This window comes from Chiloscyllium plagiosum, chromosome 44 (assembly GCF_004010195.1).
Source record: "Chiloscyllium plagiosum isolate BGI_BamShark_2017 chromosome 44, ASM401019v2, whole genome shotgun sequence".
In the NCBI taxonomy this organism is placed as follows: domain Eukaryota; kingdom Metazoa; phylum Chordata; class Chondrichthyes; order Orectolobiformes; family Hemiscylliidae; genus Chiloscyllium; species Chiloscyllium plagiosum.
Window position 1 is genome coordinate 224,494 of NC_057753.1, and position 20,174 is coordinate 244,667.

At 50.9% G+C, this 20,174-nt stretch overlaps 1 protein-coding gene across 1 annotated transcript in view; it reads left to right on the forward strand.

Annotated features, from left to right (window-relative positions):
- Window positions 1-20,174, forward strand: part of LOC122543615 (zinc finger protein 208-like) — a 234,057-nt gene that overhangs the window by 84,007 nt on the left and 129,876 nt on the right. Inside the window, exons 8-9 of the mRNA XM_043682443.1 lie at window positions 15,988-16,206; window positions 18,620-19,854. Coding sequence (XP_043538378.1) covers window positions 15,988-16,206; window positions 18,620-19,854 — 1,454 coding nt within the window. The remainder of the gene's footprint in view (window positions 1-15,987; window positions 16,207-18,619; window positions 19,855-20,174) is intronic.

The following is a 20,174-nucleotide window of genomic DNA, read 5'->3' on the forward strand; positions in this document are numbered from 1 at the left end:
TTATTGATCAGAGTACTGAGTACAGGAGTTGGGAGGTCATGTTGCGGCTGTACAGGACATTGGTTAGGCCACTGTTGGAATATTGTGTGCAGTTCTGGTCTCCTTCCTATCAGAAAGATGTTGCGAAACTTGAAAGGGTTCAGAAAAGATTTACAAAGATTTTGCCAAGGTTGGAGGATTTGAGCTATAGGGAAAGGCTGAACAGGCTGGGGCTGTTTTCCCTGGAGCTTCGTAGTCTGAGGGGTGACCTGATAGAGGTTTACAAAATCATGAGGGGTATGGATGGGGTAATAGGCAAAGTCTTTTCTCTGGGGTGGGGAGTCCAGAACTGGAGGTTTAGGGTGAGAGGGGAAAGATATAAAAGAGACCTACAGCGCAACTTTTCACACAGAGGGTGGTACGTGCATGGAATGAGCTGCCAGAGGATGTGGTGGAGGCTGGTACGGTTGGGTTGGGATATCTGGTCGGCATGGACAGGTTGGATCGAAGGGTCTGTTATGAGAAAGTGAGGACTGCAGATGCTGGAGATCAGAGCTGAAAAATGTGTTGCTGGAAAAGCGCAGCAGGTCAGACAGCATCCAAGGAGCAGGAGAATCGACGTTTCGGGCATAAGCCCTTCTTCAGGAAGGGTCTGTTTCCATGCTGTACATCTCTATGACTCTATAATTAGCTGTCTGGAGGGTAGTGGAAGGGGGAGATGAACGAATTGAAAAAGAAACCAGTTGAATACTTGAGGGGAATAAACTTACAGACAATGGGAACAGAACATAAGCAAGTGTCAAGCCTCACTGAGGTGGTGCGCTGGAAATCAGGCTCTGCTATTCCCACAGGCATCACAAACTTTAAGGTCTTTAAAAATGCACAGAATCCCCAATTCTCCTGTCCATTAGACCCAGGTTTACAGAAAGCACTCCCAGATTTCCATACTTGGTAATTACTACTTATTACAAACGAATAGATGGTCAGCACATAACTCTACAAATTAAAACTCTAGTCCTGTTATAGACTCCCTTTGCAAACACACAAACACAGACAGGAAATAAAAACATGAGTGTTATGGGCAGACGGAAAGGCTGGGAAGGCAGCTCAATGGTTTCTGTTCACAACCACTGAGATGTCTCTTGCGTTGATTCAGAATGCTGCTTTTTGATTTTTTTTCTCTCAGAAAGCTCTCACTGGTTTGCAGGAGGGACAGGGTGACTCATTCACACTCAATGATCACTGACTTGTTAGGTAAGTCATAGCCTACATCAACTGAGGGAGAAATGTATTGATTTTCTGGAGGATTAAAGTGACTTTTTGCTGCAGAGACTTGTGGAGACCTGAAGGCATCTCCCTTTCTTGTGCACAAGCCCAGGCTCTTCAGCTACCTGGGAAACAATAACGTACTTCGACAAATACCTATTTTTTTGCCATTGATAACTGGTCACTAGTCCACGGACCAATCAAGTACCGGTTGCCGGCTGAATCCCCATTTGTACATGACCCCCGCCTCCAGCTTGGCTACAAACTTTCCACTCCTGCAATTGGAAGGATGTTGTGAAACTTGAAAAGGTTAATGAAAGATTTTCAAAGATGCTGCTGAGGTTGGAGGGTTTGAGCTATATGGAGAGGCTGAATAGGCTGGGGTTACTTTCCCTGGAGCGTCGGAGGCTGAGGGGTGACCTTATGGAGATTTAGAAGATCATGAGAGGCATTTACAGGGTGAATAGCCATGGTCTTTTCCCCAGGGTAGGGGAGTTCAATCTAGAGGGCATAGGTTTAAGGTGAATGGGGAAAGATTTAAAAGGGACCTAAGGGGCAACTTTTCACACAGATGGTGGTGTGTGTATAGAATGTTACCAGAGGTGGTGGAGGAGGCTGGTACAATTACAACATTTAAAAGGCATCTGGATGGGCGTATGAATAGGAAGGGTTTAGAGGGATCTGAGCCAATTGCCAGAAAATGGGAAGATTGGTTTAGGATACCTGGTTGGGATGGATGGGTTGGACTGTAGGGTCTGTTCCTGTGCTGTGCAACTCTATGACTCTACTGCTTGAATTAGCAGCTGTGTAAACCATAATTACAAAGAGCACCTGGTTACTTGTTTCTTTAGAAGTGCAGCCACCTTTCAATAATCATTGGTTTTAAAGACAGTTCACTTCTCATTTCAGTTCACTAGTTGTTTTTTGTTTGAGAGACATGGCTTGACTACACCAGAGAGACTATAGGCAGCTGGCCTCATTCCTCTGTCCTGCAATGACTCTAAGTAACTCAACAATACAGTCCGATGACACCGGATCTTGGCAAATTTTGCTTCCTTCTCGATTAGCACACAGTGCTGCACATTAGCAGTAGCTAGCAATCATGGTTAACCAAGAATGTCGTTTTCAAAACATTCTCTATCGTGGGATGTAGATATCACTGGCAAATATTTACTGCCCACCTCTCACTGCCATTGAACTGAGTGCGTTGCTTGGGCCATTTCCAGGGAGAGTTAAGAATCAACTACATTGCTGTGGGTCAGGAGTTGTCCTTACATGGTCTGGTCTACATACAACAGGATTTCCTATCCTAAGAGGTATCAGTGACTGTTTTAATGACAACAGATGATAGACTCATGGCCACCACCACGGAGATGAGCTGCCAGATTTATTAATGGAAACTAAATTCCAGCACAGTTTGCGGTTCGATTTGAACCCACACCCCCATGGCATCAGAATGTGCTGCTGGTTTACTAGTCAAGTGACATTGGCACTACACCATCTGCAGTGCACACTGAGGAACTATTGCCACCTCCAGTGGGGCTGCCCTGCTGCCGAGATAAAAGCCACACTAGGATGGGGATGGGGGAGGGAAGGATCTGGGACCTCGGCAAGAAGGTGCGCGTCAGCGAATACAGCTCCGTCAGGAAGCTGGGACGACTCAGCCCATTTTACCGCAGGTTAACCCAGGAGAGTGAGGCGGACCTTTGAGCACAAGTGGACGGGCTGTGCCTTTGTCCCTTCCAGTGCCCAGGTGGACGGCAGATCACATGCCAGTCCTGTTTCCAGACATCAAGCAAATTCCCTTCATCAACTACGTGTCACCTCACCACAAAACTCATTCAAGTTTGTCTCAACCCAATTCGCCCGTGACAAATTAACAGAGTGGGGACTTACTCGGTGGGAAATTTGGGATGGGAAGGATGCAGCTGAGACAATGGAGGAGCTAATCGAGATGCAAGTGACATGCACGCCGAGACGGGATCTGGTGCAGGAATTCAAAATCATGAGGCGCCTCAACAGGGGAGATCTATTCCCTGCCTATTCACACGTCCAACAAGATGCCTCTGAAATGCTGCTATTGTATCCACCTCTGGCAGCATATTCCAAGCACTTGCCACCCTCTTTTGGGGAAAAAAAAACATCTTACCTCTCACATCTCCTTTAAACCTTCCTACTTTTAACTTAAACCTACATACCCAAGCAATTGACACTTCCATGGGGAAACAAAAAGAAAGAGACTCAACTATCCATGCCCCCCCATAATTCTGTAAACTTTTATTGAAGTGAAAACAAGCCAAGTTTGTCCAATCTCTCCTCATGGCTAATACCCTCCAAACCAGGCAACATCTGAGTAAACTGCTTCTGTACCCTCTTCAAAGTCTCCACATGATTCTTGTAGCGTGGTGACCAGAACTCGACACAATATTCCAAATGCGGCCTAACTGAAGTTCTGTATAGCTGCAACATTACTGGTCAATTTTTATACTCTATTCCCCAACCATTGAATGAGAGGATACTATATGGCCTTCTTGATGATCTTATCCACTCGGTGTTGCCACATCCAGGGAATTGTGGACCTGTATGCAGAGATCCCTCTGTATGTTGATATTATTAAGGTTCTACCATTTATCGTATACTTACCTCTGGCGTCAATCTTCTAAGATGCGTCACCTTGTATTTGTCTGGATTAAACTCTATTCTGTTGCTTCTCCTATCTATATCCTGCTGTACCCTGGCAATTCACTTCACTGTCTGCAGCTCCCCCAGTTTTTGTATTGTTCACAAACTTAGTCACCAGGCCACTAAATCATTGCCAACACCAGGTGTCCCAGCCCTGAACCCCATGGAATACCCACTGGTCGCAGATCTCCAGCCAGAAAAATGCCCTTCCATGCTACTCTCTGTGACTAAGCTGTTCTGTGTCCATCTTCCCAGCTCACAACAGATCCACTGTGGCTTTTGTATCAGTCCGTCTGCCATGCGTGACCCAGGGAGGCCTGCAGTACAACCTTAAAGTGACTGCACCCTTTCTATTCCCACGATTTATCCACATGGCCTCACGACTCACGGCCTCCAAGGTGTCATCTTGTCAGTATAGAAGTGTTATTCTCCCAAATCAGGAACACAACTCACCCATCTCTTTTATATTCCTCTCTATCATGTCTGAGACATCTACATCCTGGCATATTAAGCTGCCAGCCTTGCCCCTCGTTCAACCAAGTCTCTGTAATAGCTACAGCATCATAGTTATATACAGTCACAGATGTACAGCACAAGCAAAGACCCCTCAGTCCAAGTCGTCCATGCTGAATGGATATCCTAAACTGATCTAGTCCCATTTGCCAGCACTTGGCCCATATCCCTCCAAACCCTTCCTATTCATATACCCATCCAAATGCCTTTTAAATGCTGTAATTGTACCAGCCTCCACCACTTCTCTGGCAACTCATTTCATATACACACACCACCCTCTGTGAGAAAAAGTTGCCCCTCGGGTACCTTTTAAATCTTTTCCCTCTCACCTTAACCCTGTGCCCTCTAGTTTTGGACTCACCTATGATGGGAAAAAGAACTTGGCTATCCACCCTATCCACGCCTCTCGTGATTTCACAAATCTTTATATGATCACCCCTCAGCCTCGCTGTTCCAGGAAAAATATCCCCAGCCTATTCAGCCTCTCGCTATAACTCAAATCCTCCAACCCCAGCAACAGCCTTGTAAACCTTTTCTGAACCCTTTCAAGTTTCACCACATCTTTCCTATAGCAGAAAGACCAGAATTGAACACAGTATTCCAATAGCGGCCGAACCAATGTCCTGTGCAGCTACAATGTGACCTCCCAACTCCTACACTGACCAGTAAAGCAAGCACATCAAACTCCTCCTTCACTAACTTGTCTAGCCCAACTCCACTGTCAAGGAACGATGAGCCTGCACTCCAAGGTCTCTTTGTCCGGCAACACTCCCCGCTCTCGTGAAAGGATTGGGTTGAAGGAGGCACAGATTGAAAGTAACAGGCAAAAGTGCCAAAGATAAATGTTTTCCTGATGAAGAGCTTATGCTCACAACGTCCACTCTCCTGCTCCTCGGATGCTGCCTGACCTACTGTGCTTTTCCAGCACCACACTCTCGACTCTGATCTCCATGCATCTGCAGTCCTTACTTTCTCATAGCAAGTAATTCTGGTCTGTAATCAGCGTGCCTGCCATGCCTGACCTCATACAAAGTATTGCTAAAGTCAATATCGACCACTCGGCCTTCATTAATCACTTCTGTCACTTCTTCAACAACCTTCCCCGCAGAAAGCCATGCTGCCGATCACTAATAAGTCTATATTTTTCCCCAGATCGGAGTAAATCCTAAGAATCTTCTCCAATAGTTGCCCAATTACTGGCCTGTAATTGCCTAGATTATCCTTAGACCCTTAAACAAAGGAACAACATTGGCTATTTGCCAGTTCCCTGGGATTTCTCCTGTCACTAAAGAATTCACACAACGCCCCAACAATTTCTTCATTTGCCTCCCTTAGCATTCTGGGAGAGACCCCATCGTGCTTTGTGGACCTGTCCATCATAACGCTTTTTAAAACACCAAACACCGTTTTCTTTTGTATAATTGTCATGTACCAGAACATCAAAATGCTGCTTCTGAGAGCCCACCATCCACCATGTCCACCTCTTTTGTGAATCCTGATTCAAAGTATTTATTGAGGACTTCAGAGACTCCGATGGTTTTGGGAGGGCGAGGGTAACGTTCACTTGAATGGCTTGCATCTGGAGTGTACAGCTTAAGGCAATGACGGAGGCAGGTTCACTCGAGAAGTTAGGGTGTGGCGCACACAGTCCAAGACTATCTTGGTGCTGGTGATCACTTGCGCGGTTATTTTGTGGAGTTCACAGCCCGAGATGGGGTACAAGGCAGGTCACTCGAGTGGTTAGGGTGTAGACTGCACAACAGACTGTGGTTGAGGCAAAGAGAAATTGGATGGTTATTTGTGAAGGAATAACGTGCGAGGTTGGGAGGAAGGAACGGGAGAGTCGCACCATGTTGCGGATGCTAGGTCAGATAGCCAGTGCAAACATGATGGGCCAAACTGTAGGTGCTTGAAGGGAAAGACACTGAGATGTACTGAACCTGATCAAAAGAGATTCTGGAGATCTTGGATTGCCAGTGCAACAGTTTGGAAAGAGCAGACAGTGCATGATCCCTTTGCAAAGGTCCAGGGGCATGGTTTGAAGCTCTCCCCTTCTCAGCTGGCTGTATGTGTGATCAGCATTACACTACTAGATGGCACTGTTGTACCAAATATACTTCAGACCAGATTGGGAGCAAATATTTCAGCTGCCATGCAATTAGCACTATAGTAATAAATGTACACACTCTTTCCCAAATGAGTAGCAACTTGCAGCAAACTAAATTATAATTGTGTGCAAGTTACTCAGTTTTAATCTGCCAAAATGCCCCAAACTAACCATCACAAATGCAAATATTTTGGTGCTTCTTAAGCTTGCAACTGTGGAAGACAGACTGGTGAGGATGCCTTTATGGCATTGAGTATAAGACTTGGGGGGGGAGGTCACATTGCGGCTGTACAGGGCATTGGTTCGACCACTGTTGGAATATGTTCAATTCTGGGTCCCCCTGCTATAGGAAAGATGTTGCCAAACTTGAAAGGATTCAGAAAAGATTTAGAAGGATGTTGCCAGAGATTGAGGGTTTGAGCTATAGCGAGGGACTGAATACGCTGAGGCTGAGCATCAGAGGCCGAGAGGTGACCTTATCGAGGCTTATAAAATCATGAGGGGCACGGACAAGGTGAATAGTCAAGATCTTTTTCCTATGGGAGTCCAAAACTAGAGGGCATAGGATTAAAGTGAGGAGGAAAACATTTAAAAGGGACCCGAGTGGCAATGTTTTCATGTAGAGGGTGGTTTTTTGTGTGGAACAGAGGAAGTGGTGGAGGCTGGTAAAATTACAACATTTAAAAGGCATCTGGATGGGTAAGTGAATGGGAAGGGTTGGGAGGGATATGGGTCAAGTGCTGGCAAACGGGACTAGATTAATTAGGATATTGGGCCAGCACAGAAGAGTTGGCCTAATGGGTCCATTTCCATGCTGCACATCTCCATGATTCTATGAGGTCAAGCACGTTTGCTTTCCTCTTAGTGGCTCCTTCACTAACTGGAGGGTGGCTAATGTTGTCCCATTTTCAAGAAAAGAGGGAGAGAGAAAACAGGGAATTATAGACCGGTTAGCCTGACGTCAGTGGTGGGAAAGATGCTGGAGTCAATTATGAAAGATGAAATTACGACTCATTTGGATAGCAGTAACAGGATAGGTCTGAGTCAGCATGGATTTACGAAGGGGAAATAGTGCTTGACTAACCTCCTGGAATGTTTTGAGGATGCAACTATGAAGATGGACAAGGGAGAGCCAGTGAATATAGTGTACCTAGACTTTCAGAAAGCCTTTGATAAGGTCCCACATAGGAGACTAATGAGCAAAATTAGGGCACATGGTATTGGGGCAAAATACTGACTTGGATTGAAAATTGGCTGGCTGACAGGAAGCAAACAGTGCTTAAAAATGTGTTGCTGGAAAAGCACAGCAGGTCAGGCAGCATCAAAGGAGAAGGAGAATTGACATTTCTGAAGAAGGGCTTATGCCTGAACCGTCGATTCTCCTTCTCCTTTGATGCTGCCTGACCTGCTGCGCTTTTCCAGGAACACATTTTTAAGCTCTGATCCCCAGGATCTGCAGTCCTCACTTTCTCCAGGAAGCAAACAGTAGTGATGAATGGGTCCCTATCGGAATGGCAGGCGGTAACCAGTGAGGTACCACAAGGTTCGGTGCTGGGACCGCAGCTGTTTACAATATACATTAGTGATATAGATGAAAGTATTAAAAGTAATATTAGCAAATTTGCTGATGACACAAAGCTGGGTGGCAGGGTGAAATGTGAGGATATTAGGAGATCACAGGGTGACCTGGACAGGTTAGGTGAGTGGACGGATGCAGCTTAACGTGGATAAATGTGTGGTTATCCACTTTGGTGGCAAGAACAGGAAGGCAGAATACTGTCAAAATGGAGTCAAGTTAGGTAAAGGAGCAATACAACAAGATCTAGGTGTTCTTGTACATCAGTCAATGAAAGCAAGCATGCAGGTACAGCAGGCAGTGAAGAAAGCTAATGGATTGCTGGCCTTCGTAACAAGAGGAATTGAGTATAGGAGCAAAGAGATCCTTCTGCAGCTGTACCCAGGGCCCTGGTGAGATCGCACCTGGAGTATTGTGTGCAGTTTTGGTCTCCAAATTTGAGGAAAGACATTCTGGCTATTGAGGGAGTGCAGGGTAGGTTCACGAGGTCAATTCCCAGAATGGCGGGACTATCTTACGCTGAAAGATTGGAGTGATTGGGCTTATATACCCTTGAGTTTAGAAGGCTGAGAGGGGATCTGATTGAGACGTATAAGGTTATTAAAGGATTGGACACGCTGGACGCAGGAGGCAAGATTCCACTGATGGGTGGGTCCAAAACCAGAGGATACGGTTTTAAAATAAGGGGTAGGCCATTTAGAAGAGTTGAGGAGAAACTTCATCACCCAGAGAGTTGTGGGTGTATGGAACGCTCTGCCCCAGAAGGCAGTGAAGGCCAAGTCTCTGGATACTTTCGAGAAAGAGTTGGATAGAGCTCTTAAAGATAGTGGAATCAAGGATTATGGGGATAAGGCAGGAACAGGATACTGATTGCGGGTGATCAGCCATGATCATAATGAATGGTGGTGCTGGCTCGAAGGGCCGAACGGCCTACTCCTTCACCAATTGTTAAAAAAAAACTGCCACAGACCCAATCTAGCAGCAATGTCCTTTAGGACTCAAATAGTTTGGTCAGCCATGGCGCTTCTGAGCTACTTTCGCCGATGATCGTTGAAACCCCCCCCCACCAACCAAAGCACCCTTGTTACCCTCAGTGCTTCCTCCGCCTTGTGTTCAACGTGGAGGAAGCACTCAATCAGCAGCAGAGGTGGCTCAGGGTTCAGTACATGGTAGTCAGCAGGTTCCCTTTCCTAGACTTGCACAAGTATCACAAGGCCCAATTGGAGGGGGGAGGGGTTCAGGAGTCAATGTTGAGGCCTTCCAGGGCAACTCCCTCCAAAATAAGTATCACCGTGCCACCACCTCTGCTGAGTCCATCCTGTGGGTGAGGACATGATTTAAAAAGGACAGAGAGAAAACAGAGTTACAGACTGGGTGGTTTGGGGGGGGGGGAAGGGGGAGGGTGTGCTTGACATTGGCACTCAGGAAAATGCTAGAATCCATTATAAGATCAAAGAGCAGGACACTTGGAAAACAGTGACTGGATTGGATATAGTCGGCATGGATTTACAAAAGGAAAAATAATGCTTGACAACTCGACTGGAATTTTTCAGGTATTTAATTAGTAGTGATGATAAAAGGGAGCCACCAGATGTGATTCAGTTGGACTCCAAGAAGTCTTTTGACAAAGGTCCCACAAACAAATGTCATGGACCGGACCAGACCAGACCAGACCCCCTCCAAATATTTTAAGAAGGTAGCCTTGACTTAACTTATTTCAGTAACTTTACCTTACTTTTAAGGCAAATGTAAACTGCCGTGTTGCAGATGCAACATAACCGGTCAAGTTATTTTATGTTAAGCAAAACACAATTTATTTAAATACTGCAGTTAAAACGCAACCAAAAGGAAGAGAAATTTAGAATAACCTAACTCTCAGAAAACTTCTCAGAACAATAGATACAGTAGTTAACTCTCCCAATGAAGTTACATCCCATAAACACACACTGACAAAAAGGAAAACTCAGAAAAACAGATTTTGTCTCCCGTGCAATCAAGAAAGAGAACCCTCAGCTTTTGGTTGTAGTCGAAGGGGGGAAAAAACCCAGCTTCCACTTCTTCAAGCTCACAAAAGCAACTGCCTAAAGCTAAACCTAAAAACTGAAAAGAAAAAGGACTAGAAATCTTGGCCTGTGACAGCTGGATTCACCTCTCCAGGCTGCTTCTATCGTTCCCAACTTTAAACACAAACCCCCAAGGTCTCACAGGCTGTATAGAACAATACAGCGCAGAACAGGCCCTTCGGCCCTTGATGTTGCGCCGACTGTGAACTATTCTCAGCTTGTCCCCCTACACTATCCCAAAATCATCCATGTGCTTATCTAAGGATTGCTTAAATCTCCCTGTATACTCTAGTGCTTTTGGTATCCTGCTCTATACTTTCCTTACAACCTCTCTTCAAAGCAAAAAAAAAACTAGGACAAAATAACCTGAAAGCCACAGCATAATCAGAGATCTGCACGTAAAATTAAACGCATGGGATTGGGAGTAGTGCACTATCACATATAGAGAACTGGTTGGCAGGCAGGAAACAATAAATGGTCCTTTTCCCCACGTGTCAACCAGACCTATAAAGGTAAAGTGTCCGACGTTCCAGGGAGAATAGCACCCATCTATTCAGCCTCTCAAACCGTCTAACCCTGGCAACATCCTTCCACACCTTCCCTGAACCCTTTGAAGTTTCACAATATCTTTGCTGCAGAAAGCAAGGAGACTGGAATAGTTTGTTGTTGTTTCACCAGGTATACATGCCTGGAATAACCTCCAGCATTCTTGACTGAACTAAGGAGGAATACAATTCTGCTGCTGCTGACACCACAAAAATACCTGTTCTTTTATTTGCTAGGTCCACTCAAAGTTTATCCTATTTAGCATAGTAGTGGTGTCATTAGGTAAAAAGGAGGCTGTTCTCAATGTAGCGATGGAACTTTGTCTCCACAGGGGCTATGCAGCACTAACTCCCACCGGATAGATATATCTGTAATAGGTTGATTTTCCCCTCACGTTGGATCCAGTCGAGCAGTTTGTATCCTTCAGGACTCAAACAATTCAGTCAGTAAGAGTGCTGCTGAGCCACTACTGGAGATGGACATGGAATCTCTGAGTGCATTCTTGCCACCCTCAGTGCCTCCTCCCAATGTTCAACATGGAGAAGCACTGATTCATCAGCCAACAGAGAATGGGATTTGGGAAGCGGGTTGGAGGGTTCCTTGCTCATGTTTGATTTGAGGTCATGGCCTGGAACTACAGAGTCAAGAGTAGAAGCTGAAAATCTCCTGGGGCAAGTCCTTTCTGACTGTATACTACTGTGCCACCACCTGCCTTACAGCAGGGCAGGACATATCCAGGGATAGTTGTGGTGGTGATTTCGGTGATATTTTATTTATGGTGCGACTCAGACAATACATCTGGTCAGAACGATCGTTTGATTGGATTTTGGGACAACTATCTGCAAGCCATGGGTGGACGAGGAGAACGCTGCAGACTCTGTCATGTGTTAGCTGCTGCCATTTCCAGAGCCTACATCGTCGGCAAGTGGTCTGTGGCATTGCAATGCTTCGAGACAATTTAACGGTTTGATACAGAGAGTGACCTGGGAAGTCGTTTCAGTGGGGCAGTTAAAGCAAACCACATTGCTATGGGTCAAGAGTCACACGTCAGGCCACACTGGGTAATGTAGGCCCATACCCTTCCCTAAAAAGGACATTAATGAACCATTTTTTTACGATCTCACAGGTGACAATGATACGTTTTTCATGGAATTAAAACTTCATGATCTGCCACAATAACAGCAGTCTTCACTCTGCAGTACCATTCTGGTGAAATTACCACTGTGCTAAATTCCTCTCCAGGTGGAGGCCATATGGGGAGCACTACAGGCAGTTAGAGTAAAGGGTGCATTATCTGGGTGGCAACCTGTAACTAGCGTGTGCCACAAGGGTTAGTATTGGGGCCACAGTTTTTAGAATATATACCAATGATTTGGAATCCAGAGGTGAACATAGTTCGTGAGTAACAGGAGGGAAGGCAAGTGGTGAGGATGAAATAGGCTGCAGAGAGACACACTGACAGGTTGAGAGATTTGACAAAAACTTGGCAGATGGATTGAGTGGAAAAATGCTAGATTATGCACTTTGAAGAGGAGAGAAGCTGAATATTATTTAAGTGGAGAAAGACTGCAGAACAGAGCAAATTGAGGGTCTGGTGCGTAAATCATAAAAAGCTGGCATCCACTGTCAGCTAGCATCACAGAATCCCTAGTGTGGAAGTAGGCCATTCAGCCCACCAAGTCCACACCAACCCTCTGAAGAGCATCCCACCCACACCACTACCCTATAACTCTGCATTTCCCACGGTTAATCCTCCTAACCAACACATCATGGGCAAGTTAGCACAGCCAACCCATCTAACGTAGAAATTTTTGGGTAACTGGGAAGGCAAATGGAACATTGGCCTTTATTTAAAAAGGGAAAGGACAAGTAGTGTATAGAGGTCTTGCGACAAGTACAATAGTTACTAGTCAGAGTGCAGCTGGAACACTGAACAATTTTGGGCATCTGACATTGTAGGCAGTTCACTAGGCTGTACCAGATATGGAGGGGCTGTTTTACCAGGTGAGGTAGAGTAAATTGGCCCGATACTCATTGGAATACTGAAGAATGAGAGGTGACCCTACTGAAGCAGTCATGATTTGGAGATGCCGGTGTTGGAACTGGGGTGAACAGCGTTAAAAGTCACACAACGCCAGGTTATAGTCCAACAGGTTTAATTGGAAGCACACCAGCTTTCGGAGCGACGCTCCTTTATCAAGTGGTGATAGCGAGACAATGTGTTGAAGGTGTTAGCCCCCTGTGTTCTCTGTCTATGACCTGATGTTGAGATTGATTCCAATCTAAAAAGTGAAATAACAGAGTTTTACATAAATTCATGCAGTTTTTGAGCAAAGTGCAATGTAACCCTCATTGTCCTCCCCCCCCCCTGTACTCAATGACTACGGGGGGGGGGAGGGGGGGGTGGGGCTTGTAGCCACAGGCGGACAATGAGGGAGTCGCGCGAAGAGGAGAACAATGGGGCGGGGAGGGGCCGTCACCAGAACAATGGGCCGAGCGGCCTCCATTACGCGACTGGATTCCGCGCATGCGCCCATCCCGGTCTCCCGCTCCGACCGCTAAGATGGCGGGCCGGTTGCCCCTGGCAACGGGGAAGCGCAGCGCTGCCGGGGGAGGGGAAGTGAGACAAAACTAAAACTCCCTGTGTTTCCTGGAGGACGGGGTCACCACACACTCACACTCACACTCGCACTCTCTCTCTCTCTCTCTCTGGGGAATGTCTTACCTGCTCCAGCCGGACGGACGGACTGACGGCGCGTCCATCTTCACCCGCCCATCACCACCAGCTCTGCTGCGCCTGCGCGGTGATCCCTCTGCGCCTGCGCGGTAGCTCCAGCCGCCTCCCCGCTCCCCACCCTCCGGGAAAAAAAATAGGGACGGGGCCGCGCCCCGCTCCGTGCGGACATGCGCGCGCACGCACACGCACACACAGCAAAGGCAGAGGCGGCCCGGCGACAGGGCCCCGCTTCGTCCGTCACCGCCGCCGCCGCCAACAACAACACCCTGCACCGGTGGATCGGCCGCAACAGCCGGTTATTTTTTAGGGTGAGGAGGAGGACGGGACGGACTGTGGTGGCCGGGGGGGGGGGGAAACCGGCGGCTGCCCCCGCGCGGCGCACCACGGGAATGGTGGGTGGGTGCAGCTGCCCCCCCACGGCACGGGGCCGCCGCTGGGGAGGGGAAGGGGAAGGGGAAGGGGCGGGGCCTCCGGTTCCCAGGCAACGTGGCGCCCGGCCCCGCCTACTCGCCAGCTCGCGCCGACGTGCGCGTTCCCGTCTCCCCTTCCAACCAGCAGCCGCGTGCGCGATGACGTCACTGCGCCCCTTTCGCGCTCTCCCTCCACTCCCCCAGGGGGGGCGCGCCTTCAACTATTGCGCGCGATCGCGCGGGACCTTCCCTCTCCGTGCGTGTGTGTGTGCGCGCGCGCGCGCGCGAGCGAGAGGGAGAGAGCGAAACACCTTTCCCCCAGCTCCGACTGGACCGCTCGGTGGAACGGCCGCTGACCGACAGCGAGCGGCGGCCAATGGGGAGACGGGGTGCCGGGCCGCTCCATTGTTCGGCGCGCGGCCAATGGCGGAGCGGCCAGGGGGCGGGACTTGCGGCGGCCGGCCCAGACTGAGGCCGGAGTCTCTTTGTCTCCCAGCGCAGCCTCTGTGCCAGGGCCCCGGCCTTGGTGCTGCTGCAGCAGCTGCAGGCCAGGCATAGGCGCCCAGGCCTTGGGTGGGTGGGGGACGGGGGACTGGGGACGGGAGGGGGGGTGGGGTGGCGTGGCGTGGCGTGGCCAGACGGGGTTGGTTGGTGCAACCCACCCTTCCCTCCACTCCACTCCATGTCATTGCAACCTGCGGCCCTGCACCCAGATTTCATGGTAGATGCACGTTTCCTCTTTATTTGCAAAAAAAAATGTTCTAAGCAAACCAAAAAGCGAAGAGATCGGGAGATCTGTTTGCAATCCCTGAAGGAATCTGCAGCCTGTGGTTGGTTCGTGCCAGAATTATTATTATTTTCAACCTTACCACCCCCTTAATCCCATCTCTTTTATTTTCTTCCCCCTCCTTTCTCTCTCCTGCAATTGCATTTTTTTTATTGGGAGGGTGTGTGTGTGTGTCTGGATGTTAAAGGGGGCAGGCTCTTCTTAAAGGGGCAGTTCTTTTTCGGAGGAGGGAGGCTCTTTGGCTGGTGGTGTGGGTTACAGAGAGCCCACCACTCTGGGGTCTCCTGCTGTGATGGTGCTGAAAAGTACAGCCCCCTCAAGCCAGTTGCCAAGTTGATAGGTGACCCAGAGGGGGCAAAGAGCTTTCCCTAACGTTCTTCTCCTTTTGTCCGGAAGGCGGTGGAGGACACCTCAGCACCAAATGACCCCCCGTCTCCGAATGTGGATGGTAGGTGGGAAGGGATGTGGCAGTCCGCTAGTCAAAGAGACCGGATCTCTGTCAGTCGGGGTGGCATAGTGGTTTAGCACCGCTGCTTCACCGTGCCAGGGACACAGCTTCAGTTCCAGCCTGGGGTGAAGGTGTAACTGCAGTTTGCAGGATCTATTCCCCACCCCTCCTTGCCCCCCCCCCCATGTCTGCTTGGGGTTTGCGCCAGGTGCACTCGCACCATCCAAAGATGTGCAGGTTGGTTTTGGGTGGTTAGGCCGTGCTAAATCGACCCGTCGTGTCCTGGGAGGCGTCGGCTGGGTGGGTTAGCCGTAGGGAAACGTTGGGCACTCTTAAAAGGGTTGGTGCAGACTGGACAGGCCGAATGCGCTTTCGGGATTCTGTGAATTGGCTCGGGGGGGTACCCTTTCTGTGGTAAATGGGAAAGGGAGTGACTGCTGAATGATCTACTCCAGCGCCCTAATGCGTGGCCTGATTTGCCTTTTGTTTTCTCTGGTTTACGGAATCTGGGGTACTGGGTGGTCAATGGGGAAACCGGGATGAAGACGTTTGGATAAGTACGCAAAGAGGTAAGGTTTGGATGGATGTGGCCCGGGGGCAGGCAAGTGAGGCTAGCTTAGTTTGGGATTATGGACTGCTTGGACCGAAGGGTCTGTTTCCGTGCTTTGTGACTGTAATAAAGGGAGTTCCATTTGCTCTGGGGGAAGTGATGGGGGCTCTAGCTTTTGCGCATGGAGCAGCGATCGTAACCCTGAAAGGTGGAATCGCTCCTCCCACCAACCCCGCAAACTTTGTAAAGCATAAGGAGTTAAAAGCAGAGGTAACCCTTTGGTCCCTGTCTAAGCCTATGGCACTATATGCATTGAGACCCAGGCTGTTCTCCTGCCTTGGTTTCATCTTCCTGCCACCTCTCCATCTGGAGACGTCTCTATTCCCTCCAAAACGAAGTGTCACGGCTTAAGGGATCGCAGGGGGTGAGGGGGACATTTGTCTTCCCCTTCTTGCCCCCTCTCGGAGGTGGTGAGAGTCTTTGCAATTCCCTACCTCCAAAGGCAGTGGACGCAGGACCTTTTAAATATCTCCAAGACAAAGGTAGGTAGATTCTCGATGGGGGTGAGAGATTACCCGGGGTGGGGGGGGTGCGGCATGTGGAGTTGAGGTTAGCCATCAGAGGAGCCGCTGCTTGGCAGAGCAGAACAATGAGTCAGAGTCATAGAGATGTACAGCACGGAAACAGACCCTTCGGTCCAACCCGTCCATGCCGACCAGATATCCCAACCCAATCTAGTCCCACCTGCCAGCACCCGGCCCATATCCCTTCAAACCCTTCCTATTCATATACCCATCCAGATGCCTCTTAAATGTTGCAATTGTACCAGCCTCCACCACATCCTCTAGCAGCTCATTCCATACACGTACCACCCTCTGTGTGAAAGAGTTTCCCCTTAGATCCCTTTTATATTTTTCCCCTCTCACCTTGCCTACTGTTGTTGGTATGTTCCAACAGACTGGAACGTCTGAGTGCCCGCAACTCCGAGGTTAGGGAATTCTGAAGATCCACGTCCCTTCGAGTTAAGGAATCACTTGGAATTTCTAAACGGCGGGTCCTCAACACCTCAAACGCAGTTCTGCACCCACCTTCCGAATTCTCCACGCTTCCCAAATCACGAACCTCTTCCTTGCTGAGCCCCTCCCGTGATTTCCCTTCGGCGAAGTGGAGCTGAGGGCGGTCAGGACCCGGATGGGCCGAGCGGCCTACTTCTCAGGGAGACTAGCTCCCGTCGGATGAAGGCCCGGTTGACCCATTCCTGGCACGTTTCGGAAATCAGCTCAAGGGACAGTTCCCCATTCACACCCCTCCCCAGTATGTCAGGCTCGTACTGACCTCCCTCCAATCACAGGCTTGAGCCCCTTTTGACCTGGCTCGTTAGGAACGCCCAGGCTTGCAAAGCGCCAGGCTCGGAGAGGAGGGAGAGCCTGGTGGAGGGGTGGGGTGGGGTGGGCAGGATTTGATAGCTTTAGGATGAAAGGCAGCTGGCAGAGCATTCCACAAGAAGTAAGACTGTCCGTTCCCCACGGCCTACCTGGGCTGACACTGACAGGTTGAGGAAACCCCCTTAAGGAGCTGGTGAGAAGGGTAGGATTGGTGCCAGACCACGAGAGCAGCACCGTGGCTCAGTGGTTAGTGCTGCTGCCTCTCAGGGAGCCCAGGGATCGATCCCACCCTCGGAGCGATTGCCCTGTGTGGAGTTTGCACTCTCTCCCTCATGTCTGTGCGGGTTTTCCTGCATTATTGGCAAATTTAGCATGGCCTATCCATCCTAACCTGCACATCCATGGGCACTGTGGGTAATTTAGAACGGCCAGTCCATCCTAACCTGCGCATCCATGGGCACTGTGGGTAATTTAGAACGGCCAGTCCATCCTTACCTGCACAGCCCAGGGCACTATGGGTAATTTAGAACGGCCAGTCCATCCTAACCTGCACATCCATGGGCACTATGGGTAATTTAGTATGGCCAGTCCATCCTAACTTGCACATCCCTGGACACAATGGGTAAGTTAGCATGGCCAATCCACCCTAACCTGCACATCACTGGGCACTGTGGGTAATTTAGTATGGCCAGTCCATCCTAACTTGCACATCCCTGGACACAATGGGTAAGTTAGCATGGCCAATCCACCCTAACCTGCACATCCCTGGGCACTATGGGTAATTTAGCACGGCCAATCCACCCTAACCTGCACATCCCTGGGCACTGTGGCTAATTTAGCAAGGCCAATTCACCCTGACCTGCACATCCCTGGGCACTGTGGGTAATTTAGCATGGCCTATCAATCCTAACCTGCACATCCATGGGCACTGTGGGTAATTTAGCACGGCCAATCCACCCTAACCTGCACATCCCTGGGCACTGTGGGTAATTTAACACGGCCAGTCCATCCTAACCTGCACATCCCTGGGCACTGTGGGTAATTTAGCACGGCCAGTCCATCCTAACCTGCACAACCCAGGGCACTATGGGTAATTTAGCACGGCCAATCCACCCTGACCTGCACACCTTTGGACTGTGGGAGGAAACCGGAGCACCCGGAGGAAACCCACACAGACACGGGGAGAATGTGCAAACTCCACACAGACAGTCGCCGGAGGCCGGAATTGAACCCGGGTCTCTGGTGCTGTGAGGCAGCAGTGCTAACCCACTGAGCCACCGGGCCCCTTCTTTGAGCTTTTTTTTTTTCTGTGTGTTTTTTTTTCCCTTTTGTCAGAGCTGCTTTCCCCTTCCCGCGGGTTTCTCTGCTGGACTGATGGAAATCTCTTTTCTGTGAATCTCTCTGGCGCTGTGAGGCAGCAGTGCTAACCCACTGAGCCACCGGGCCCCTTCTTTGAGCTTTTTTTTTCTGTGTGTTTTTTTTTCCCTTTTGTCAGAGCTGCTTTCCCCTTCCCGCGGGTTTCTCTGCTGGACTGATGGAAATCTCTTTTCTGTGAATCCCTTTTCCGCAGAGGACCGGCCAGCGAGGGTGTGTGGGCGAGGACCCCCCGGAGAGACAGCGGCCTGGGCTGAGAATCTGACGGAGGCTTCCCGGGAGCGGGGGCCCCGGCGCCGCCGCGGCATGGAGACGGCGAACGGCAAGCCGGCCGGCGAGGGGAAGGCGGCGGGGCGCCGGGCCGCGGGCGAGGGGCGCCCCCGGGAGAAGACGCACAAGTGCGGCGACTGCGGCAAGAGCTACCACACCCAGTCGGAGCTGGAGACCCACCGGCGCGGGCACACCGGCGAGCGCCCCTTCTGCTGCCCGGTCTGCGAGAAGGGCTTCACCCGCTCCTCGGACCTGCGGGTGCACCAGCGGGTGCACACCGGCGAGCGGCCCTTCGCCTGCCCGGTCTGCGAGAAGAGCTTCACCCGCTCGTCGCACCTGCTGACCCACCAGCGGGTGCACACCGGCGAGCGGCCCTACAGCTGCTCGGTCTGCGGCAAGGGCTTCACCCAGCTCTCCAACCGGCTGCGGCACCAGCGGCTGCACACCGGCGAGCGGCCCTTCACCTGCCCGGTGTGCCGCAAGGGCTTCACCGACTCCTCCACCCTGCTGCGGCACCAGCGGCTGCACACCGAGGAGCGGCCCTTCACCTGCTCGGTGTGCGGCAAGGGCTTCACCCGCTCGCCGCACCTGCTGACCCACCAGCGGGTGCACACCGGCGAGCGGCCCTTCTCCTGCTCGGTGTGCGGCCGTCGCTTTACTCAGTCCTCCCACCTGCTGACCCACCAGCACAGCCACACCGGGGAGAGGCCCTTCCGCTGCTCGGTGTGCGGCCGCGGCTTCACCCAGCTCTCCCTGCTGCTGGCCCACCAGCACCTGCACGCCGAGAACAACCCAGTCAAGTACCCGGACGGCGAGGAGCCGGGCGCCGGCGAGGAGGAGGGCAGCCAGGGGGTGGCAACGCCCGCCCTGCTGCCCCCGCCCCCGCTGGGGCCCCCCCGGCCTGCCCAGGCCGGCGAGCGGCCCTTCAAGTGCTCGGTGTGCGCCAAGGCCTTCACCTGCCTCTCCCACCTGCTGCGGCACCTGCGGGTGCACAGCGGCGAGCGGCCCTTCCAGTGCACCGTCTGCGAGAAGGGCTTCACCCAGTCGTCCAGCCTGCTCACCCACCAGCGCATCCACACCGGCGAGCGGCCCTTCTCCTGCTCGCAGTGTGGCAAGGGCTTCTCCCGCTCCTCCCACCTCCTTCGGCACCAGAGAGTGCACGTTTGACTCTCCCATTCCCCCCCCCCCCCACCGCCCTCCCACCCAACCGGGAGCGGCTGACTGAGGAAAGGGACCCGGGTTAGCTCGTGAGTCGGGGGCTGGCAGGATTGGGGTTCTTCTAACCTCCTGTTCGCTTCGGGCGGGGGCAGAAGGGATTTGGGGGGGGGGGGCGCGCGTGTGTCCTGTTTTAACGGGGTTTAGGGAGGGGTTGGGGTATTGGGTTAGGGTGGGGTGGGCGGTGGGTGTTTTAATAACCCCGGGGACTTTTTTTAACATCGGCCTCCAGTCGAATGGCTGGCGCCATCTCTTACCCAGAGCTT